The sequence below is a fragment of the Lepidochelys olivacea genome, assembly GCF_965140295.1.
Source record: "Lepidochelys olivacea isolate rLepOli2 genome assembly, chromosome: 2".
Classification (NCBI taxonomy): domain Eukaryota; kingdom Metazoa; phylum Chordata; order Testudines; family Cheloniidae; genus Lepidochelys; species Lepidochelys olivacea.
Window position 1 is genome coordinate 69,828,560 of NC_140412.1, and position 24,887 is coordinate 69,853,446.

The 24,887-nt window shown below is 41.2% G+C and overlaps 1 protein-coding gene across 1 annotated transcript in view; it reads right to left on the bottom strand.

Annotated features, from left to right (window-relative positions):
- RP1 (RP1 axonemal microtubule associated) overlaps window positions 1-24,887 on the bottom strand; it is a gene marked incomplete at its 5' end in the record, with an annotated part of 312,243 nt that overhangs the window by 60,304 nt on the left and 227,052 nt on the right. The window contains 4 exons of the mRNA XM_084619857.1: window positions 282-534; window positions 12,371-12,522; window positions 13,898-14,030; window positions 19,253-19,339. Of these exons, the coding sequence (XP_084475983.1) occupies window positions 282-534; window positions 12,371-12,522; window positions 13,898-14,030; window positions 19,253-19,339 (625 nt within the window). The remainder of the gene's footprint in view (window positions 1-281; window positions 535-12,370; window positions 12,523-13,897; window positions 14,031-19,252; window positions 19,340-24,887) is intronic.

Sequence of the window (24,887 nt, forward strand, 5' to 3'; positions counted from 1 at the left end):
GCCTCATCAACTCAACACCGGTTTTCAAATTCAATCTGAAAACATACTCACTGAATAACAAATACTTCTTAATCTCCCTCTTTGTGCTGTTATTTTTTTTCTTTTAGCATTATAACTGTATTTACCAGCTTTGTACAGTGCTGGGGATACAGTTTGTATAAAAGAAGCTATTCAGAATAAAGTGGTACTGTATTAAGTCTCAATTGACCCATCCTGGGGAAAAAAAACAAAATACAATCAAATTAGAAGCCCGAATGTGTTTTGATGATTTTGCATCTCACCCTGAATATTTCCTGCCAACCTCTCATTTCTCACTTTTCCAAGAAGTCTCAACTCTCGTTCCATCCGTCCGTCACCAACTCCGCTGTCTAACCATTGCTGGCATGAGAATACATATTGGCAGTCACTGTTGCCTGATTCTTGGATGGTGATTCGGTCCAGGTACCATCCAGCTCCATAACCCATATTCTTGTGTTCAGCTAGCACTTTGATTAACATTCCGAGGTCTACGGCTTTCACACTGAAGCTATTAACCTGATGGGAAAACAAGTCACAGTGAATTGCACATAATTAATAACACCAGTTATTATTAAAATGTATTTACCAAGGTTGTGTCAGGCAAAATGGATTCGTTTCCATATTAAATCATTCATTTTTGTGTTGGCACAACAGAACGATAGGGAATTAGACTGATATGCATAATAGGCTGATATTGACATTTGGAGGTCTTATTATAAAGGAAATATTTGGATCCTTGCGTCCGTATATTTTCCCAGTCTCTACCCAGAGAGTCCATCCCCTGGATTGCGAGGAACAGAGAATCTATCACTAGCAACCCTCGCTCTGGTGTGCTCCTCCCTTGGGTGGAGAGAAAGAGGGAAGCATTAATTTACTTGCAAAAGACCCAGGCATGTTGCTGGCCCAGCCCTCCCACTCCAGATCAACCCTCCCCACACCACCCAAATGGAACTCCATGAAGGCTGAGGAAGTGACAGAGGCCAGTACTAGGATGCACCAATTAAACAGAACTTTATCTTAAATGAGGCCTTTTGTTCTTAAAATGTTTCCAAGCCTTGTAGATCCTAAGTCTTCTTAGCTTCTAGAAGGGAGAAGAAGCCACATTATAACACCACCAGACAGAAATAGTGATGTTTTTATGACTGTGCAAATGAAAGACAACACAGACAGCAGAAAGTATAACTAAGGCTGTTCATGCAGGCAAATGAGAAGAGATGTGCTCTTTAGGTGTAGGGACATCTGTTAAAATATTGCTACAGCTACCAGTAAACAAAAACTAAATAGCAGCTGCACAAGTGCATGATGGGATGAATAAATTATGTGAGCAAGAGAATGAATATGTTCTGTGAGAGAACGTGAGTGGGAGGGTGGATATATGGGCTTGTGTGTGGGTGTCATTAAAAAAACAGATGGATAGCAGAAACAGACGCTATAATTTTACTTGTTGCCAACCACTGCACCACCAGGCAGGGTAACACAGGAAGACCAGAAAACATCAAAGGGAGAGATGATTTAAAACAAAATAATAATAGCCCAGCTAATCCATGCTCTGTGAGTGGGGGATTATTCACTGCAATTTGCTCAGAAAGAGGAAACCTCAGTTGTTATTCCTACCAGAGTTTTTAGGACTTTTGACATTTTTGTCTTGACATATCCTTGATCTTCCCCAAACAGATACCATGGCAAACTATAACCCTTAGTGTAATGCATAAGAAGCCTAAAATAGGAGTTAGCTGAGACGAACATTTAAATAACTTTTATTGGGAGCATTAAATCCTTTTTAAATTTTATTTTTTGCAGTTTCAAGACAATTTTTTTTGGTCAGTGTATATTACCCTTAACTTACAGAAACTAGCCTGTGCTGGTCATATTCATGTTCCTTCACTGCTAACTCTTTTCAGAGGGAGACCTATCATTAGCTTCATTCTTTGGGACAATAATTCATAGTCATTAGACAACAGTGGTCACAATCACCCATTGTTAATCAATGAATTATCATCATAATGCATTAAATTACCCACTTCCTCAGCATTAGCAAGAATATACTTTTGTCTTATGTCATTATCCTTCTTTTTTGTTATTTTATTTTTTAATCTGTGTAAAGACATTCAGATCTGTATTATATACTTCATTGGAAGTGTAATTGATGAAAACCAAAATAATTTTATTTAAATTAGCTTGCCTGATTTAGATTCAGTTTTAGCTAGACAAAATGACAATTTCCCACTCATTTAACCCATTAAACCAGTGAGATCAGTTAGCTAGAAAGAGAATTACTTACATAAATATAAACTAGCCTTACTTTCTGTAGTTTAATTCAATTGGTTTAACTTATTTTACCATGCAGTAATAATAGGAATTTGTTACAAGTAGCTCATTTAATTCCTTTGCATTTTACAGAAGACTGTTCCTCAATCTTCATTTCTAAAGGTGCATCCTTGCTGCGTCTTTCAAACCATTCTTTTTTCCTCCCACCCAGCTTGCCCAGCATTGCCCTTTACTCAGCCAAGTGAGATGAATTCCCTTCTTTCTTTCCATCTAACAGTGCTCTAGTTTGCCATCAAAATTTCTGTAACTTCTCCTTCTGCTCCTCTTGATTCCATGTCTTCCAAGGACATATCTGACATAATCCTGTCCTTTCAGAAAACTTCTTGTTCTCTTTATACCTTTCATCTCTTTTTGTTTCACCCTGTCACTAGAACTGAATTTTCTGACAAAACTCTAGCAGGCAGGGTTACCTCCTGTCCAGGTTTTCCCATGATTGACCTTTTATTATTTTTTTGAGGAAGACTTCGGAAATCTCTAAATCTTCCTGAGATATTAGAAGTTCTGTTTTTTCTCTCCCCCCCCCCACATACACACAAAGGGTCACCATTGGTTTGCTGAGTCTGTGCCTGGGAGTGGGAGGAAGCATGTCCCACCTCAGAGTGGGGTGGTTGGGGTAGGGCACTGCCTGAGGGGAGGCCAGGGATGAGGAGACTCAGATATTCTCCTCAGGCATGGGTCGATGGGGGGAGGTGAGAATAGCAGACTCATCGATGACTCAGTGGGGAAAGTGAGGCCAGGCCTGGGTGTGCTGGGCCCATTGATGGCTCAGTGCTCTCCCCTCTATGTGTTGCCATTTTAAATGGTAGAACATGCAGGATGTGTAGAGAACAATCAGCACTGAGCCCCACCCCCCACCCTACTAGTCCTAACTTCCCCCCCGCCCCCTATGTCCTAGTTTTTTGACCTTCAGAGGTGGCAACCTAACAGGGGTTCTCAATGTATAGGCTCCTGGCAATGCAGAAGGGCCTGGAAATCCTGAAACCCTGGCTTGATGGTTTGAGATGGGGCTTTTCAGGCTTCTAGATTCTCTGCACCACAGCTGGGAACTTGGCACTGCTAAGTCCCAACTTGAGCAAGGGCTCTTGGGGCTTCTGGAGTCTCCATTTCACAGTAAGGACTCCCCAGTGCCTGAACACTTCCCAATGCCTGGAGACTCCCCATGGGTAGCTGTCACAAAAATAAAGGGAAGGGTAACCACCTTTCTTGATACAGTGCTACAAAATCCCTCCTGGCCAGAGGCAAAATCCTTTCACCTGTAAAGGGTTAAGAAGCTGAGGTAACCCCACTGGCACCTGACCCAAAATGGCCAATGAGGGGACAAGATTCTTTCAAATCTGGAGGGGGGTGGACAAAGGGTTTGGTCTGTCTATGTGATGCTTTTGTCGGGAACAGATCAGGAATGCAATCCTTACCACTCCTGTAAGGTTAGTAAGTAATCTAGCTAGCAAATGCGTTAGATTTTCTTTTGTTTCATGGCTTGTAAAATAAGCTGTGCTGGAGGGAATGTATATTCCTGTTTTTGTGTCTTTTTGTAACTTAAGGTTTTGCCTAGAGGGATTCTCTATGTTTTGAATCTGATTACCCTGTAGGGTATTTACCATCCTGATTTTACAGAGGTGATTCTTTTACCTTTTCTTCAATTCAAATTCTTCTTTTAAGAACCGGATTGATTTTTCATTGTTCTTAAGATCCAAGGGTTTGGGTCTGTGTTCACCTGTACCAGTTGGTGAGGATTCTTATCAAGCCTTCCCCAGGAAAGGGGGTGTAGGGCTTGGGGAGGAAGGGGGATATTTTTTAAACTAAAATGACTGCAGTGGACATGTTATTCCTTGACTTTAGCAAAGCCTTGGACATGGTCTCCCACAGTATTCTTGCCAGCAAGTTAAAGAAGTATGGGCTGGATGAATGGACTATAAGGTGGATAGAAAGCTAGCTAGATTGTCGGGCTCAACGGGTAGTGATCAATGGCTCCATGTCTATCTGGCAGCCGATATCAAGTGGAGTGCCCCAAGGGTCGGTCCTCAGGCCGATTTTGTTCAATATCTTCATTAATGATCTGGAGGATGGCGTGGATTGCACGCTCAGCAAGTTTGCAGATGACACTAAATTGGGAGGAGAGGTAGATACGCTGGAGGGTAGGGATAGGATACAGAGGGACCTAGACAAATTAGAGGATTGGGCCAAAAGAAATCTGATGAGGTTCAACAAGGACAAGTGCAGAGTCCTGCACTTAGGATGGAAGAATCCCATGCACTGCTATAGACTAGGGACCGAATGGCTAGGCAGCAGTTCTGCAGAAAAGTACCTAGGGGTTACAGTGGATGAGAAGCTGGATATGAGTTGACAGTGTGTCCTTGTTGCCAAGAAGGCCAATGGCATTTTGGGATGTATAAGTAGGAGCATTGCCAGCAGATCGAAGGATGTGATCATTCCCCTCTATTCGACATTGGTGAGGCCTCATCTGGAGTACTGTGTCCAGTTTTGGGCCCCACACTACAAGAAGGATGTGCAAAAATTAGAAAACGTCCAGCGGAGGGCAACAAAAATGATTAGGGGACTGGAACACATGACTTATGAGGAGAGGCTGAGGGAACTGGGATTGTTTAGTCTGCGGAAGAGAAGAATGAGGGGGGATTTGATAGCTGCTTTCAAACTACCTGAAAGGGGGTTCCAAAGAGGATGGATCTAGACTGTTCTCAGTGGTAGCAGATGACAGAACAAGGAGTAATGGTCTCAAGTTGCAGTGGGGAAGGTTTAGGTTGGATATTAGGAAAAACTTTTTCACTAGGAGGGTGGTGAAACACTGGAATGCGTTACCTAGGGAGGTGGTGGAATCTTCTTCCTTAGATGTTTTTAAGATCAGGCTTGACAAAGCCCTGGCTGGGATGATTTAGTTGGGGACTGGTCCTGCTTTGAGCAGGGGGTTGGACTAGATGACCTCCTGAGGTCCCTTCCAATGCTGATATTCTATGATTCTGGGGGAAGACATCTCCAAATGGTCTCTTTCCCTGTTCTTTGTTTAAAACGCTTGGTGGTGGCAGCATACTGTTCAAGGACAAGGCAAAGCTTGTACCTTGGAGAAGTTTTTAAGATAAGCTGGTAAGAATAAGCTTTGGGGGTCTTTCATCTAGGTTCCCACATCCGTACCCGAGAGTTCAGAGTGGGGAAGGAACCTTGACAGTAGCCCTGGGGGAGTCCCCCAGAGCTGGAATCCAGAGCAGTCAACTGGTCTGCTTTGTTTAGAAAAAAAATTGAACCCATACTGTTTATTTTTTAAACTAAAATGACTGGAACGTTCTTTCTGCAGGAAATGTCAACACTCCTAGTTTTAATTCCAAACCAAAACCAAAACTTTTTCTAAATGTCAGAATTTCCTGTGGAGTAGAAATTCCGAGATCCATTCAGGTTTGCCTTTCACTCCAGCCTCATGCCCTATGTTACAGACATTGTTATTAACCTCTTTTCTTGTAGTATCTTCCCCAGTTCTTTAAAAATCTGCCACTGCCCACTCCCTAATAAAACCTTCCCTTGAATTTGAAATTGAAATTCAGAGCTTGAGGAAAACACTTTGTCTGATCTCTTCAATGACATGTAAATAAGAACATAAGAATGGCCATACTGGGTCAGATCAATGGTCCATCTAGCCCAGAATTCTGTCTTCTGACAGTGGCCAGTGCCAGATGCTTCAGAGGGCAAGAACAAAAGAGAGCCATTATCAAGTGATCCATCCCATCATCCAGTCCTAGCTTCTGGCAATCAGAGGTTTAGGGACACACAGAGCATGGGGTTGTGTCCCTGGCTATCTTGGCTAATAGCTATTGATGGACCTATCATCCATGAACTTACCTAATTCTCTTTTGTAGTTGAGGCTCACCTCCAGGCTATGTTGTTGCAAATTCTTATAACCTTTAGGGAGGCAGAAATTCACCCAGGAATTACTCCAAAATGCAGGATCTTTCAACCAGTTTTATACCCTTTATAGTAATTTCATCTAGACCACATTTCCCTAGTTTGCTTATGAGAATGTCATGTGGGACTATGTCAAAAGTCCTACTAAAATTAAGATATATCACATATACTGTTTCCCTTCATTCACTAGTCCAATAAGCCTGTCAAAGAAGAAGTTAGGTTGGTTTGGCATGATTCGTTCTTGACAAATCTAAGCTGGCTATAACATATTTAGTGAAGACTGAACCAAATAGGGACTAAGCATCCCAGCTTTCTTGGTGTTGTCGGTTATTCGCTCTCCTTCCCTGCTAAGTAGAGGATCTACACTTTCCTTCTTCTTTCTCTTGCTCCTCATGTATTTATAGAACCTCTTCTTATTGCCTTTTATGTCCCTTGCTAGCTGCAACACATTTTGTTCCTTAGCTTTTCTGATTTTGTCCCTTCATACTTACTGTTTTGTACTCAACCTTGGCAATTAGTTTTCACTTTCTATGGGATTTCTATTTGATTTTCAAGTTGTTAAAGAGCTCATGGTGCAGCAATATTGGCCTATTAGTATTCTTCTTGCCTTTTCTTAGCATCAGGATAGTTTGCTGTTCTGCCTTTAATATTGTCTTTTTGAGAAACTCCCAGCTCTCCTGAACAACTCTTTCACTTGGATTTTCTTCCCCTGGAATCTTACCTGCCAGTTCTCTGAGTTTGTTAAAGTCTGTTTTTTTAAGACCATTGTCCTTATTTCTGATGCTCTCATGCCTCCTTTTCCTCAGAATAATGAAATCTATCATTTCATATAATTTCATGATCACTTTCACCCAAACTGCCTTCAGTAAATTCACAACCAATTTCTCCCTGATAGTCAGAAACAAATATAAAATGGCTGGTCTCCCCCATCCCGGGTTACTTCCTTTATAAACAAACAAAAAGTTGTCTCCAGTAAATTCCAAGACCTTTACTGGACACTTTGTGTTTTGCCATATTTCTTTTCAAACAGATGTCTGGGTAGTTAAAGTCCCCCGTTATTCAGTGTTCATGTCACACTCCCTGTCAGTACCCGGCCTGGGCCAGGAAAGCTAATCATAGAATCATAGACTTTTAGGTCAGACGGGATCATTAACACACACACATTTAACAGTGGGTTACACTTTCATCTCCTCTTTATTGCAGTGCTTTTTCATATGATCTCCCCAGGTCCTTGTCCTCCAAACTCCAGTAGGTACAGAATCCTGCTGCTTGCCTTCTGACATGTACAAGCTGCGCTTGAGTAAACACCACCATCTGTTCCAAATCCATCTCATGATCCAATTCAAAACTGTCCAAAAAACCAGACCACCACCAGACGCTTTCTTCAGAATACCTTCTAGATCTTGTTTTCATGACTCCCCTCTCTGCTTCTTTCAATGCTTTAAAACTGGCCTCCTTTCTTTTCTTTCATGTAAGATCATCAACCACTGTTGTTGCAAGAACCTTCTCCACTGCAGGAAAATTCAATATGGAATAGCCTTCCCATCTCATTGATTCTCCATCTCCTTCAAATCTTAGCCAAAAACATATTTTCTCCCTTGCCTCAAGAAGTTTCTCTCACTCACTGACATTTTTATTTTAACATTGTAATTATTATTAAACTCTATAAAGAGCTTTGCAATGCAGTTTGCATGGAAGATACAATTCATAGTGCAGGCCCAGTCCTGGGATTTTGAAGGAGGAGGAGAGGAGTCTGGTTCTAGACAGACAGAAGAAGCGGTAAGGGGGATACAGGGACAGAATCTGTGATGGGGGTTGGAGACAGGATTTAAAAAAGAAAAGAACAGCAATTTTAAACTGGATTATGAAATTGATATGGAGTCAGTGGCACTGATGTCATTGGGTATGGTGTCAGAGGAATAGTAGTGCACAGCAGAGATAGGTTCTCAGCATCTCCCCCAAACAGGGACTGTATTTGAATTGTCTTGTTTAGCACTGATTGAAATTAGCACAATATTTCAATTTAGTATGTGTGTTCTTTAAGAAAATATTTTGCATCTCACATAGCAAATATACTCATATATGATGTGACAGTTGCTATAGTTACAAACACATTTTACTACTAAAAAGCAGATTAAACAGTGAAGTATGTAACCAACAAATATTGTTTGCAAATGAGGGAGGCATTGCTGTCCTGTGGTTGTAATAATCATGTGCAGAACACTTTTCCTGTTAAATTTCCTCATCAATACTCACTTCTCACATGTGAGACATGTCCTTACCTTTATACATGTTCCTTCTCTTCCCTAGCTCTGCCATATCCTCTTTCCTTCTGCTTTTATTTCTCACACATCTTATTCCCTCAGTGTGTCTTCTCATCCATTTCAGCATCCTAAATTCCTCTTTGATGGACTGCTCTGTGTTCATTTTCACTTCCTCTCCTCTCTTTACCAGTTTTACTCAACTCAGAACTCTTTGCTCTTCTCCCTCTCATAAAAGTATTGAAAAGGTCTCCCACTTACAGAGCAATCACTGGACACTTTTGGAAGTGCCTTCCTTACCAAACGTAATGTCTTCCAAAGTGCATCTGCTCCAGAGAGTGGAGATGTCAATAAGGCCCTAATCCTGAAAAGACTTCAGCAGCTGCTTAACTATACACACTGTGAGTAGCCCCACTGCCTATGTTTGTAAATTTGCTCTTCTTCCTCATCAGCAGTATAAACTTGGAGTGACTCTTGATTTTCAGAGCTATGCTGAGAATCTGCATGTCTCTGGCAGCTGGGAAGAAGACAGCAGCTTCAATTTCAGCTAAGGACACCTAGCCCTGAGACTGGAAGGAGAAGAGCCATTGCCAAATTGGCTCACCACTGAGATGACCTCCCGGAAGACACTGTACATTTGTCTGAAATTTCTCAACCTACATGAGTTTGTATGCAAATACTTTCACTTCTCAGTTTTTTAGCTGCAAATGTTAAGATCCTTGCAAATATTTGTCAATTTAATCCAGGCCCAAATGTTACCAATTTCTCTAAAACAAACAGTTTATCACAGTGAAGATGGTAATAGTCTACTCCTCAAAAAAATCCTGAAATTTTGCAAATTTACTTCAGAGGAAATTAGCTAATTTCATTGAGAAATCACACCATTTACCCCTCTGCAAAATTGACTTTTGTAGGGAAAAAGAAATAAAATGGGAAAGATGATTGTTGTCAGAAAATGGACATTTGAGGAAAAAAGTTCTCATTTCTGATATAACTTTCATAGATTCATAGATTCATAGATATTTAGGCCAGAAGGGACCATTATGATCATCTAGTCTGACCTCCTGCACAATGCAGGCCACAGAATTTCACCCACCACTCATAAAAAAGACCTCACACCTATATCTGTGCTATTGAAGTCCTCAAATTGTAGTTTGAAGACCTCAAGGAGCAGAGAATCCTCCAGCAAGTGACCCGTGCCCCATGCTACAGAGGAAGGCGAAAAACCTCCAGGGCCTTCCAATCTGCCCTGGAGGAAAATTCCTTCCCGACCCCAAATATGGCGATCAGCTAAACCCTGAGCATATGGGCAAGATTCATCAGCCAGATACTACAGAAAATTCTTTCCCGGGTAACTTGGATCTTACCCCATCTAAAAACCCATCACAGGTCATTGGGCCTATTTACCATGAATATTTAATTACCAAAACCATGTTATCCCATCATACCATCTCCTCCATAAACTTATCGAGTTTAATCTTAAAGCAAGATAGATCTTTTGCCCCCACTACTTCCCTCGGAAGGCTATTCCAAAACTTCACTCCTCTGATGGTTAGAAACCTTCGTCTAATTTCTAATCTAAATTTCCTAGTGGCCAGTTTATATCCATTTGTTCTTGTGTCCACATTGGTACTGAGTTTAAATAATTCCTCTCCCTCTCTGGTATTTATCCCTCTGATATATTTATAGAGAGCAATCATATCTCCCCTCAACCTTCTTTTAGTTAGGCTAAACAAGCCAAGCTCCCTGAGTCTCCTTTCATAAGACAAGTTTTCCATTCCTCGGATCATCCTAGTAGCCCTTCTCTGTACCTGTTCCAGTTTGAATTCATCCTTCTTAAACATGGGAGACCAGAACTGCACACAGTATTCCAGGTGAGGTCTCACCAGTGCCTTATATAACGGTACTAAAACCTCCTTATCCCTACTGGAAATACCTCTCCTGATGCATCCCAAGACGACATTAGCTTTTTTCACAGCCATATCACATTGGCAGCTCATAGTCATCCTATGATCAACCAATACTTCAAGGTCCTTTTCCTCCTCCGTTACTTCTAGTTGATGCGTCCCTAGCTTATAACTAAAATTCTTGTTATTAATCCCTAAATGCATGACCTTACACTTCTCACTATTAAATTTCATCCTATTCCTATTACTCCAGTTTACAAGGTCATCCAGATCCTCCTGTAGGGTATCTCTGTCCTTCTCTAAATTAGCAATACCTCCCAGCTTTGTATCATCTGCAAACTTTATTAGCACACTCCCACTCTTTGTGCCCAGGTCAGTAATAAAAAGATTAAATAAGATTGGTCCCAAAACTGATCCTTGAGGAACTCCACTGGTAACCTCCCTCCAACTTGACAGTTCACCTTTCAGTAGGACCCGTTGTAGTCTCCCCTTTAACCAATTCCCTATCCACCTTTCAATTTTCCTATTGATGCCCATCTTATCCAATTTAACTAATAATTCCCCATGTGGCACAGTATCAAACGCCTTACTAAAATCTAAGTAAATTAGATCCACTGCGTTTCCTTTATCTAAAAAATCTGTTACTCTCTCAAAGAAGGAGATCAGGTTGGTTTGGCACGATCTACCTTTTGTAAAACCATGTTGTATTTTGTCCCATTTACCATTGACTTCAATGTCCTTAACTACCTTCTCCTTCAAAATTTTTTCCAAGACCTTGCATACTACAGATGTCAAACTAACAGGCCTATAATTACTTGGATCACTTTTTTTCCCTTTCTTAAAAATAGGAACTATGTTAGCAATTCTCCAATCATACGGTACAACCCCTGAGTTTACAGATTCATTAAAAATTCTTGCAAATGGGCTTGCAATTTCTTGTCCCAATTCTTTTAATATTCTTGGATGAAGATTATCTGGGCCCCCCGATTTAGTCCCATTAAGCTGTTTGAGTTTCGCTTCTACCTCAGATATGGTGATGTCTACCTCCATATCCTCATTCCCATTTATCATGCTACCATTATCCCTAAGATCCTCTTTAGTCTTATTAAAGACTGAGGCAAAGTATTTGTTTAGATATTGGGCCATGCCTAGATTATCCTTGACCTCCACTCCATCCTCAGTTTTTAGCGGTCCCACTTCTTCTTTCTTTTCTTTGATTATTTAGTCACAGGTTTCAAACTGGGAAACACTGTCATGGATCTGTATGGGAATTTTTACAACTTTTTTTTCTGCATTCAGTCTTTGTCTTTTGATGGGTGATGTATTTGACCTTCATAAAGAGTTTCATAAAGATTAGGTAATTAACTTTTTCCCTTGGTAACAACCTTTTTTTATATTGTGTTAGTTAAAACATGTTAATATATTTTTCTGACATGATACATTTTCTCAACATATGCAAGACCTTAGTGGCCCTAACTAAACCAACACATAACTAACACATTTCATTTAAGTGGTTTCTAAATATAGGTTAGCACCTAGACATGTTAATTGTTAGAGGAGAATTCTAGCCTCCTTCCTATTGTTCATCTTCAGCTGCTATGATATTTTACTGTGAATCCATTATTTTTAAACTACTTTCTATTACTGACGTTCTTAAATTGGCATCCGCATTGATCTAAAATATCTGTTCTTAGCAAGTGACTGGAGTTGATTTGCAGCTTCCACTGGCTCAACATAGTATCCTCACTAAGGTTCTTGCTGTGCCTTTAGATTTCTAGAATAGACTATGACAAGTTCCTATATACACCACAGAACTGGTTTATGCCTCAAGCTTGTACTGAATCTTCAGAGAGAAAACAGGGTTTGGAAGATGACAATACCAAAAAAAAAAAAAAAAGAAAAGATGAAAAAAGAGAGAGAGAAATGCATAAAAATATCCATACTAACCTGACCTCTTTCAAAACTTGTATGTGACCTAGAATGCCTAAGTTTTCTTTTGCAGGAGTCTCCGTTCTCTCCATATATTGTAATAAAGACATCTGCATCAGTTCCTGATGCAGGTAATGTTCCTGTGTGAACACTGACTGAGTAAAGAACTTCTGCCATGAAAAATAAATAAAAGAAAACATTACTAAAAATTCGATGCCAAATAAATAATTAATCTGAAAGAGTACAGGATAAAATGAATATTAATTGATCCCCCTTCATGTACCTACATTTTCCATCCATTTTTAATACATCTTGCTAAATGCTTCTCAATGGCATGTTTCAGTGTTATAAATGGAATGTCAGAGCTCATGTTCATATTCAAAAGAGAAAAAAAATCTCTTAGTTATTGAAAGCCTGATCCAATGCCCACTGAAGTGAGTTGAAAGCCACTCACTAACTTCAATGGGTTTTGGATGAGGCCTGAGTTCTCTTTATAATAAATACAGAGCTTAATTCCAGTTAGAACTTGCTCACTGCAGAAACATTTTATGAAAGAAATATAAAAGATTGACAATGAAAATATCCCACTCTTTGTTCTTGGTCAGCTGCATTCAATTTTAACCTGTCAGGTAGATAACTGTTGCCACTACAACTAATTTGGTCTGGGGAAGTGGCTTAACTATTTACATCGATGTGTATTAATATCATTCACTACAGACGGTAATATCATCTGGCATGATTTTTCCTTAACAGCATGACAAGAACATTTTTTATCCAAGGTTGTGATAACTCTGTGTAGAACTAAATGCTGTAATATACTCCTAACATCTAATTCTACATACAGTCCAGCTTTGAACTGGAAGGGAAAGGAAACAGCTTTTAATGTTTGGATGAAGTTGACTTTTGATTACAATGTTTGGTGAATTAGACTTTTTTTCTGGTAAATACTGTATAAAATACATCTAAAGCAAAGGAAGATCTTATCAGAGTTTTAAAATCACATTCATATTAAATTTTATATGTGTATTCCTGTTCCTACAGCATAGCAATTAGATGACAACACAATACAAATATTGAGGCACATCTCTGGTTTGGCCAGAATTTCAGCCCTTTTTTTTAATTAAATATAAAGCCATTGATCTTTTCTTTGTCTATAAAATTTTCAGTCATCACTTTACCACGTATTTTAAAATACATGAGCCAGGTCCCTAGTTGGTATAAGTTGGCACAGTTCTAATGATTTCAGCGGAATTGCACCAGTTTGTCCCTCTATATTTTGAGGTGTTCAAATGGACATTTGATGTAGTGGAAACATTAAATACATTTGCTATTTGCCTTAAAGAGGAAAGCAGTTAAACATTTTTAAGCCCTCTTAGGCTTTGTTAAAGATCCAACATTTCACACAAGTGCCTTAACCCAGGATGTCAAAAGCAACTGGGAATGACTTTTCTAAAATGTTTTATAGTCTTTCCCATCATCATGCTTATTGTAGTTGATTTACTTTAGAAAAGATTTTTTTGCTTGTTTCTTAGTTCAGCAGCATACCCCTGAGCGGTGCCTTATCTGGTCTGACTGCCGCTAGCTCTGTCACGGTCTCTGACCCATCTTCTTTAAAGAGCCACTGGTCTGCACTGTAAAAGCCCAGTTCTTGCTTAGTGTCCAGGTCTTTCAGCCGAAGCTGCAGGCAGAAGGAGAAACAATCATATTTTTTATGAAATATTTTCTTATTCCCCTCCCAACAAAAATTGACATTTCTGACACTCATTTAAAATAATATAATAGTTTCATATATAAATAATGCCTGATTTAGCATGCGGAGGAACAACTATTGCAAGGCCCAGATCCTGTAACTGGGTGCTCCCAAGTGAGCTCTTTAATGGGGCTTCATAGAGACATAAAGACCCTCTGAGTGAATCCAGCTGAAGGATCAGGGCCTAAATCCATATGCTAGTCACTGCTGAACCAGAATTTTGAGTGTCTGTGTAAAGCTACAGCAGGCCTATCTGTATATACATATTTGTCCAGAGGTATTAGGGGTGATGTTCATTTACCACTATTACTAACTCTTTTATTGTGCTTTTCATCAATAGGTCTCGAAGTGCTTCACAATGTTTAATGTATTTATCCTCACAACACCCCGTGAGGTAGGGAAGCATTAATATCCCTATTATGATTCAACATATTTTTGTGTTAACTGTTTATATTTCCTTCTGCTTTTGGTTTGTTTGATGCTTGATGCTGACATTGCATATACCATAGCTGGGATTTTCAAAAGCGTTTATGGGAATTAGGTGTCCAACCTCCTTTGAAACTTATTAGGATTTTCTATGGGAAATGGGCATGTAAGGGCTCATGTCTACACTACAAGGGTTTATCTACTCTGAGGCCATGTCTACACTACAAACTTTGATTGATGCAAGTTACATTGTCATAAAACTGCCACAGTTAGTTTATTGCTTGTGTGTGTGCATACTTGGCTCCCTTGTGTCAGTGCTGAGCATACTCACCAGGAATGATAGCATCAATGCACAGTATGGTGCACCATGGGTAGGTATCCCAGTGTGCAACATGCTACCGTCCAGCGCACCGTCTTTCAGGAAGTTCTGGCAATGCATGGTGAGGCAGAAACAAACCATGCAGGGCTGACTGGGGTCAACTTCCCAGAGTACAACTGTCTTCATCCTATAATGTCATCTATATCCATAATTTTTGCACCTTTTTAAACCCACAAACCCATGCAGCCCTCCTTGCAGTCCACCATCTCTGACAGAAGCATGGAGCCTGCATAGCTCTGCACTATTGTCATACGCATTGTAACCATGGGATGCATGATCCTCCAGTATTTGCAGAGCCACAAGAAGAACCAGATGAGTAGGGAACATGATCATACCTTGGAGGACAGAATAATGTAGGACATAGCGAGAACCAATTTCAGAGCTGTTGGTGGCATTCTTGGAGCAGCTGCAGATGGTAAAGTGCCACTTCTAGGCCTGAGAAATGAGCATTGACTGATGGGATCACATCGTAATGCAGGCTTCGGATAATGAGCAGTGGCTGCAGAACTTTGGGATCTGCAAGTCCACATTTGTGGATCTATTTGCCAAGCTTGCCCCAGCCCTCCAGAGCATGGACAGCAAAATGAGAGCTGCACTGGCAGCAGAGAAGAGAGTGGTGATTGCACTGTGGAAACTTGCAATGCTGGATTGTTACTGGTCAGTGGGAAACCATTTTGGAGATAGAAAATTCACTCTGGGGGGCATTGTCATGCAAGTATGCAGGGGCACGAATCATCTTCTGCTACACAGGACTTTGATTCTCAGCAATGTGCAGGACATCGTGGATGGATTTGCAGCAGTAGGGTTCCCAAAATGTGGTGGAGCAATAGATGGCAAGTAAACCCCTATTTTGGCACCAGACCACCTTGTCACAATGTACATTAAGCGTTGGTGGATCACTGAAGATGCTTCACCAATATCAATGTTGGCTGATCAGGGAAGGTGCATGCTATTTGCATATTTAAAACCACAGAACTATTCAAGAAATTGCAGATTTCTTAACTGACCAGCAGATTACGATTGGCAATGTATGTTGAAATGCAAGTAGTGATTCTGGGGCACCCACCCTACTCCTTTTTCCCCTGGCTCATGAAACTCTACACCAGCCACCTCAACAGCACCAAAGAAAGATTCAGCTGTTGGCTCAGCAGGTGTAGAATGGCAGTTGAATGGACATTTGGTAAATTGAAGAGACACTGGAGTAGCTGACTCAGAACACTGGATCTCAAAGGCAAAAACATCCCAATGATGATAGCTGCCTGCTGCATCCTGCATAATGTCTGTGAAGCAAAGGGGCAAAAGTTGCTGGGGTAGAGGATGGAGATGGAACAGCTGTCCTCTGAGTTTGAACAGCCAGACAAAAGGCTATTAGAAAAGCTCAATGCAGAGCTATGCAGCTCAGGGCGGCTTTGAAAGAGCACTTTAACAGTGAACCACAGTAACATGTTGTGGTGTACTGCACTCTACCTGCTCCTGATGTTTTGGAACCTACTAGGAATGGTGTTGTGCTTGGTGTACAGCTATGAATATAACAGTGTCAAGGCATCTATTAATTTTGCGATGCTTGCTGTACATTTATGATTATTACACTGGGTTGTCATTGGTCTTTTGAGTTGTGTCCTAACAAAGTGGGTTCTTTAAGAACTGCTAAGCACTCTGCAGCATCTGTTGTGAACTAATAAAGATGACTTATTTTTCAAATAATAGAATTTTATTCGGTAGCAAAACCAGTGCAAAGAAAAATCTGTTCAATTTAAAAGCAAATAAATTTAAAACTTAATAAATTAATGGAACAAAACTTACCATGAGGAAAGAACATTCATGTCCATTTTACCTACACATACACAACCGTGGATTTCATAGAGCAGTGTATGTGAAACTGTGCTTGTCCTTAATATCCCCTGGGATGGAGTGGTAGGGCTAGGGATGTGGCCCAAATATCATGTGGAATGTTGCAGTGGGGTTTAGGAAGGTGCTGTAATGAAGTTCTCCATGGACTGCAAAGAGAGGTGAGCCCATGATTATTGAATCTGTGGGTCCACAAGAGTCTGCAGCATCTGTGTTTGCTGCTGAGAAGCTCCATTATGTCCTGGTGCATCTTCCTCTCCTTTTCCTTCTGGGACTTTCTCCTGTCCACTCTTTCCTTCTCCAGTCTGTCTGCAATGTTCATCCTCCAGGCCCCTTGCTCACCATCTAATGCAGCCTTGGCTTGCAGGATCTCATGGAAAATGTCCTTCCAAGTCCTTTTCTTTCTCCTTCTGATCTGGGTCAGGCATCCTTTCTCCTGCATCTCCAGTGAAATCTGGTTATAGATGTCCATGTTTCTATGGCTTGTCTATAGCTATGCTTCCATAGCCTCTTCTTTTCATAGGCCTAGAAAATCCAATATCTCCTGCCTACTCCAAGCTGGAGTGCATCCGGAGTGTGTAGCTGGCATAGTTAGCTGGTCAGTCGCACATAACAATGGAGAGTTACTAGTTGTGCTCACCAAACTGGACAATCACGAAAAGGAATTTCAAAAATTCGCAGGGTTTAAAAGGGGACAGGAGCCTTCTGATCTCTGTAACCCCTGGGCAGTGAAGTTACAATTATGACCCAGGAGGGTTCGGTGTCAGGCATTGTGGGATAGCTGCTGTTAGGGTTGACATAAGTAACACTGTCTGCACTTGCTCTGCATCGACCTCAATACATCAATCATGACTCTATGCCACTTGGGAAGGTGGTGTTACTTAATTGCTGTAACGGGGCACTTACATCAGTGGGAGACAAATTTAAGTGTAAACACATGTACAGCTAGGTTGACACAAGGCATTTTATGTCGACCTAACTTTGTAGTATAGACCAGGCCTGGGACACTCAGGAAAATTAATCTAAATTAATTAAGGTGTGAATTTAAAGTGGATTATTTAAACTGCTTTAAACCCCTGGGTGAACACTATCATTCAGAATTGAAGTGGCCTTAATTCAGTTTACTTTAACCACTTCCAAAATGCCAATGCTCTTCAATGAAAACTGGGCACTTAACTATTTTAACTTCTTTGAAAAACACACCTTATTGCTTTGGCAGTAAATACTATAGTAAAGGTTATGTAGGGCCCTCATCATAATCTGACATTTTCAGTTGTTCATATCTTTATTTTTTCCCCTTTAAGTAGAAATTATCCATGTTTGGTCTTAGCCTGAAAGTAAAAATTTTGTAAAAATTTTGTAAAAGTGTTTGAAGAAAATCCATTTTGCCCATTTCTGAGTTTTTGAAGAGAAAAAAAGTATTTTACACTAATTTTTTAAAAACACACTCTTTGACTCCAAACACAAAATGAAAAATAGCTATTGGCTAGCATATAAAAATATAGCTCCATCCACGAGCATACAAACTTTTCTCTAAGGTTCAGAGTTACAACACAAGGTACAAAACTAGCATCTACAGAGCTCCAGAAATTATTTCTTAAGCTTTAAGCATTCCACAGCAAGAATTTCTTTGTGTAGAAACTTTATATGCAAGATATTAAAGTTCTCTACACAGAAACCTTCAGCCTTAAAGATCTTAAGTGACTAAGGACTGTAGGTATACATTTCTTTTTGTAGAGTACCTGGAATGCAGATCATCAAGTACATACCAAACTTTATGTACTGGGGTCCTTAAGCATTTAAAAGGCCCCAAAGCTGAAGAATTCCATGTGGCTAAGTTTATGACCTGAAGTCCCAAACTGTTAAGTGTCTTCATTCTGCAAGGTGCTCCACGTCCATTAATGTCTAGCATTCAGCAACGTGCAGGCTCAAGCTCAAGGAGAGAGAAGACATTGTCCTGCAGTCCCATTTCCATTTCCAGTATATAACAGTTAGCTAGCCATGAGAGAATTGACTGGATTTTCTTTTAGGAAGTTTAAAAACTAAAACTGTTGCCACTTGTGCACCTACTGCCCTGAATAGAGGTTGATTTATACATGGCCTTGAATGCTTTCCTGAATCGGGGCCACTGTGAATCAGCAGAAGTCAGTCACTCTTTTCATGCAGGACCCCCTATACCTGCTAAAAGTATGCTTCATTAGAAAATATTGCTCCCCACACTACATAGTGGATTTTGTGATATGCAGTAAATATAGGACTCAGCAAATATAAATTAATTTAACATATTCTGTCAGAAATTGCATATTATGGGCAAAACTCCCATTGACTTTAATGGGGCCAGAATTTCACCTGCTATTTCTGACACATGCTAATAAATAATATTGTTGCATTACAAAGAAGTGCTCTACATTGTGTAAGGTAATGTACTTCCAAAAGATATTTTTCTATTGTTATTATGCATGGTGCATCCAGGTCAAATATAATTTATGTGAAATACCTTGTGAAGTTTAATTCCTCTTCTTAAACATGGGCCAGATAACATGAAGGAAACTTTTGTTACATCACCAATATCATCAACAGTCAACTGTGAAATAATAATAAAAAAAAGTTAAGTGAAGCATAAACACCTTACACAATAATTTTGATGGCACAAGGCAAGTCTTTTTGGATTTTGTTTTGTTTTGTTTCTCTTAACTTGTTTGGAATGATGAGTGAAGAAAGCAGAATGCTGAGCAAGGAGTTCGCAAGAAGAAAAGGAGTACTTGTGGCACCTTAGAGACTAACCAATTTATTTGAGCATGAGCTGTAGCCCAAGAAAGCTCATGCTCAAATAAATTGGTTAGTCTCTAAGGTGCCACAAGTACTCCTTTTCTTTTTGCGAATACAGACTAACACGGCTGCTACTCTGAAACCGAGCAAGGAGTTGTGAATGTTACGGTGAATAAACCCCAATGGTAAATCAGAAAATGAATCTGAACTCATACAGTACAGTATATATCTCCCACAAAAAACGTTGTTAACTTTAAGTTAAAGAATGTAGGCTACACAGCCCACCCCAAACTGTAAAAAGCAAGGAAATTACAACTAAGCCATTCAACTACCCAGCTACATTCCATTTATCATTTCCTCTTCTCAACCTTAGTTACCTCCATTCCCCTGCTCACAGGCCACAGATCTCCATCCTCGACCTGAGCAACCAACAGGCACCCTTGAACTCTGACCATGTTTATTGGTTATATTTCCAGATGTTTTCATGATCTGGATAGGGTTGGTGGTGGCTTCCATAAATTACTTTGTACATAATTGTGTAATAGTTTCGTATTGGTGTGAGTAAATAAAAAATAGGGTCAGATTGGAAATGCTGGAGATGGCATATATTTTTCCTTCATGTTTATGAAAAAACTTTAGTGAAGAGATGATCTATATTCTAGCAATTGTTTGGAAACTTGGTATTTATTTTTATGTAGAAATTAAAGAACTGAAATTTACATATGTTTAACTGTTTATATTTAAATTTACACTTGTGGTTGGAATTAATGCTACCCATTGGTTGTTCGGGCTGAATATAAAGATGTGCGGGCTGTGGGTGGTTGAAAGGGACTAGCTGAGGTTGAGAAGTAAGGCACAGATGAGGAGTTGAATCCTTTAACTGCTTTTTTTTATTTGCATTAGTGGTATTGCAGCAATATGTCTTAGCCCCTATATGATCCCCTTGAAAGAGTGGATTTCCCAAGATACTCATAGACTCTAAGACCAGAAGAGAACACCACTAATCTGACTTTCTGCACATCGCAAGCCACAGAACCTCACCCACCCCCTCCTGTAATAGAACCATAACCTCTGGATGAGTTACTGAAGTCTTCAAATCATGACTTAAAGACTTCCAGTTACAGAGAATCCACCATTTACTCTAGTTTAAACCAGTGAGTGACCGGTGCCCCATGCTGCAGAGGAAGGCAATAAACCCCAGGATCTCTGCCAATCTTATCTGGGGGAAATTCCTTCCTGACCCCAAATATGGTAATCAGTTGAACCCTGAGACTGTCTGAAAGACCCACCAGCCAGACACCCGAGAAAGAATTCTCTGTAGTAAGTCACAGCCTTCTCCAACTAGTGTCCCATCTCCAGCTATTGGCATTTTTGCTATTAGCAGTTGCAGATAGGTCACTTGCCAATGTAAGCAATCTTATTATACCATCCCCTTAATAAACTTATCAAGCTCAATCTTGAAGCCAGTTGGATTTTTTGCCCGCACTGCTCCCCTTGTAAGACTGTTCCAGAACTTCACTCCTCTAATGGTTAGAAACCTTCATCTAATTTCAAGCCTAAACTTGTTGATGGCCAGTTTATATCCATTTGTTCTTGTGTCCACATTGGCACTTAACTTTAATAACTCCTCTCCTTCCCTGGTATTTATCCCTCTGATGCATTTATAGAGAGCAATCATATCTCCCCTCAGCCTTTGTTTGGTTAGGCTAAACAAGCCAAGCTCCTTGTGTGATGTTACACTCCATATTCTTTATGGAAATATGCTTATGATATGGATATGACATAACTGAGAGGTACTTTATGCAAGATGGGTCTTGTAAGGTATCATCTGAAAGGTTATGATTTACTGAATGTGATTATCCAATTTGTATGCCTGTAACATTTCTGTATCTGAAATGAGGAATATTGACTATGTATCTGTATTTCAAATGGGTTACTTTGGGTGTCACCCCCAACTAGCCCTTCAGGTACAACAATGAGAAAGCCAGACAGTGCTAATGCCCCTTTAGCAAAGACAATGGACTGTAAAAGAGCTTAGTCTTCCTGTGGATGCTTGAGACAGCCTACGAGTAGTGGCTGCCACAGCTCTGCAGAGACACCTGGTAAGGGACATCCCTCCTCCCATTTTGGAATGCCGGTGTTTGTCCACTGGAAGACAAAGGGTTTCCGCATTACACAAGAGCTATATAAGGCAGGGGAGTGACATCATCAGGGTTCTCCTCTGTCTCTCCACCCAGAGAGAGGCTGTGAAACACCTGCAAACAAGAACTGAACTGATGGGGAGAAGGGTTGAGCCCAAGCTGGAAGGGCGTCTAGCTTGTGAGTAATAATACTTGAGTTCTCAAACTGGAGACCAGTGCAGCTGCCTTTCAAAACTTTCTGTAATCTGTCTTCAACAATTTGTAACCAATTTCTTTAGTGAAACAAGCTTAGCTTGTGTGCTTTGTTTTATTTGCTTAGTAATCTGCTTTGTTCTGTTTGTTATCTCTTTAACCACTCAAAATTCACAGTTTGTAGTTAATAAACTTATTTCTTGTTTATAATATAACCCCATTTGTACAATTCATAATTAGAGGGGTGGGGGTGGAGTAAGAGGCTGTGCATACCTTCCTCCACATTGAGGGAGGAGGTGGATTTCAAAATATACCTTTGGGTCTGCACTCCAAGGGAGGTGGACACCTGAGTGCTGGGGAAAGTCCCTTAAGCTGAGTCTTCCCAGAACTGATCTCAGTGTCTGCATCATTCTGCAGCTTGGTGTGGCCCTGCCTGTGTATGTGCTGGAGGAGGCTTAATAGCCTGGCTCAGCAAGACAGGTAAAAAGAAGGGTGCTCAAGCTGGCAGAACAGGCAGGCTCAAGAGTATCCCAGTACATCAGGTGGCATCCTAAGGGGGGCAACCGGTCACACCTTGAATCTCCTCATCAGGTAGGTTTTCTATTCCTCTGATCATCCTAAGAACCCTTCTTTGCATCTGTTTCAGTTTGAATTAATCTTTCTTGAACATGAGAGACCAGATGTCTAGAGTACTCTAGATGAGGTCTCACCCGTGCCTTGTATAATACTTCCCTACCTCTACTGGAAATACCTTGCCTGATGCATCCTAGAATTGCATTAGTCTTTTTCACGACTGCATCACATTGCTGGCTCAAAGTCAATCTGTGATCAAATAATACAGCCAGGTCTTTCTCCTTCTCTGTCACTTCCAATTGATAATTCCCCAGTTTTTAGCAAAAAATCTAATTTTTAATCCCTAAATGCATGACTTTGCAATTTGTATTACTAAATTTAATCCCATTTCTATTACTCCAGTATTCAAGGTCCTCCAGCTCTTCTTGTATGATATTCTGGTCTGCCTCCATATTGGCAATACCTCCCAACTTTGTGTCATTCACAATTTTTATTAGAACACTCCCACTTTTTGTGCCAAGGTCATTAATAAAAATGTTAAATAAGATTGTTCCCAAGACTGAGCCCTGAGGAACTCTGGTAGTAATCTCCCTTCAGCCTGACAGTTCACCTTTCGACATGACCCATTGTAGTCTTCCCATTAATTACTTCCTTATCCACCTTTCTTATAATGATCCCCGTCTTCTCCAATTTAACTAATAATTTCCCATGTGGAACTGTATCAAATGTGTTACTGAAATCCAGGTAAATTATATCTATTGCATTTCCTTTGACTAAAAGAATCAGTTATCTTCTCAAAGAAAGAGTTCAGGTTGCTCTGGCACGATCTACCTTTTGTAAAACTATTGTGACAAAGTTCCTGCTCTACCTTGGTGGGTCTTGCACTTATTGGAGGATTTGCTCACCTTGGAGCTTCACAGCAGCCCTCAGCTTGGCCATTTTTCTGAATTCATAGTCCAGGCTGACTCCTCCTGTGTCTGACCAGGAGTTGGGAGGATTTGGGGGGAACCCGGGCCCGCCCTCTACTCCGGGTTCCAGCCCAGGGCCCTGTGGAATGCAGCTGTCTAGAATGCCTCCTGGAACAGCTGTGTGACAGCTACAACTCCCTGGACTGCTTCCCCATGCCTCCTCCCAACACCTTCTTTATCCTCACCATAGGACCTTCCTCCTGGTGTCTGATAATGCTTGTACACCTCAATCCTCCAACAGTCCGCGTTCTCACTCTCAGCTCCTAGCGCCTCTTCCTCCCCACTCCTCACATGCACACTACAAACTGAAGTGAGCTCCTTTTTAAAACCCAGGTGCCCTGATTAGCCTTCCTTAATTGATTCTAGCAGCTTCTTGATTGGCTGCAGGTGTTCTAATCAGCCTGTATTAATTGTCTCCAGAAGGTTCCTGATTGTTCTGGAACCTTCCCTGTTAGGAAACGGAACGTCTTTTGCTTGCTCCTCAGCTATCTGCTTTCTATTCTTTCCTAAAGCCCCCTGGCCCGGATTTTTCTTACTTTTTGCACCTGCCTTAGTCCCCCCCCGACCGGGCCAGACGCTTTTTTGATTTTTCTTTCCATTTTTTGTGTTTTTTCCCATCTACGTCCTTTGCCGGCCATCCCCCCCACGCCTGCTTTCGGGCGCAGCTGTTTGCCTCAGCTGAGCCCCCGGAGGAGGGGGGGGAAGATTGCCGATTTTGCTGTCCGGAGGGGGGCGTGGAAACCCCCAGACCCAGCCGTTTCGCCAGTAGCTTGGACCTTATAGCATTCTTAACATACCGGAGGACTTGGAACACAGCCAACACAGCCGGAGACGGAGATTCCATCGGACAGAAGACATAATATAAATCATCGTGACGGAGGCCGTAAGACTGAGTAACTTTCTGAATTATGCTCTCGTGGGGGGGAGTTTGACTGTGATTACTTGCGTTTGTGGCGGCACAGGGGGTGTGGCGTGGAGACCCCCACCCCCGATCCATCGGTGCCCCTACCCCCCCCATCGTTATTACAACTGTCACGGCCCCCCCGCAGTCTGTCCCTGCTGGCAATCTGCCATCTCCCTTCGGATCCAGCTGTTTGCTTTGAACTTTGCCTTCCGGACCGGACCTAACAACCGACCAACCGAGACTCTTTGGACAAACGTGTGTGGGTCTGCACCCCCCCCCCGGATTGCTTATCCTACAATTTGCCCCTTTTACTGGACCCCGATTTTGTTCCCCCCCATCCTCCCAGCCCCCCTCCCTCGGCATTTTTTCCCTTCCCGTCCGCAGCCAGCGGAGGGAGGGGCTATTCTGCCTTCTCCCCTCCCCCCCCTCCTTCCGGTGTCTCCCTGTCTCTCCCTGCTCACAATGGCGGGGAACGAGAGGGGTGAGACTGCTTCAATAAAATTAGTTGTCCCTTCCCCACCACCACCCCAGCCCAACCCCCAAGGTCCCCCCCCTACTACTATTGTTAAGGTATTTGCCACCCCC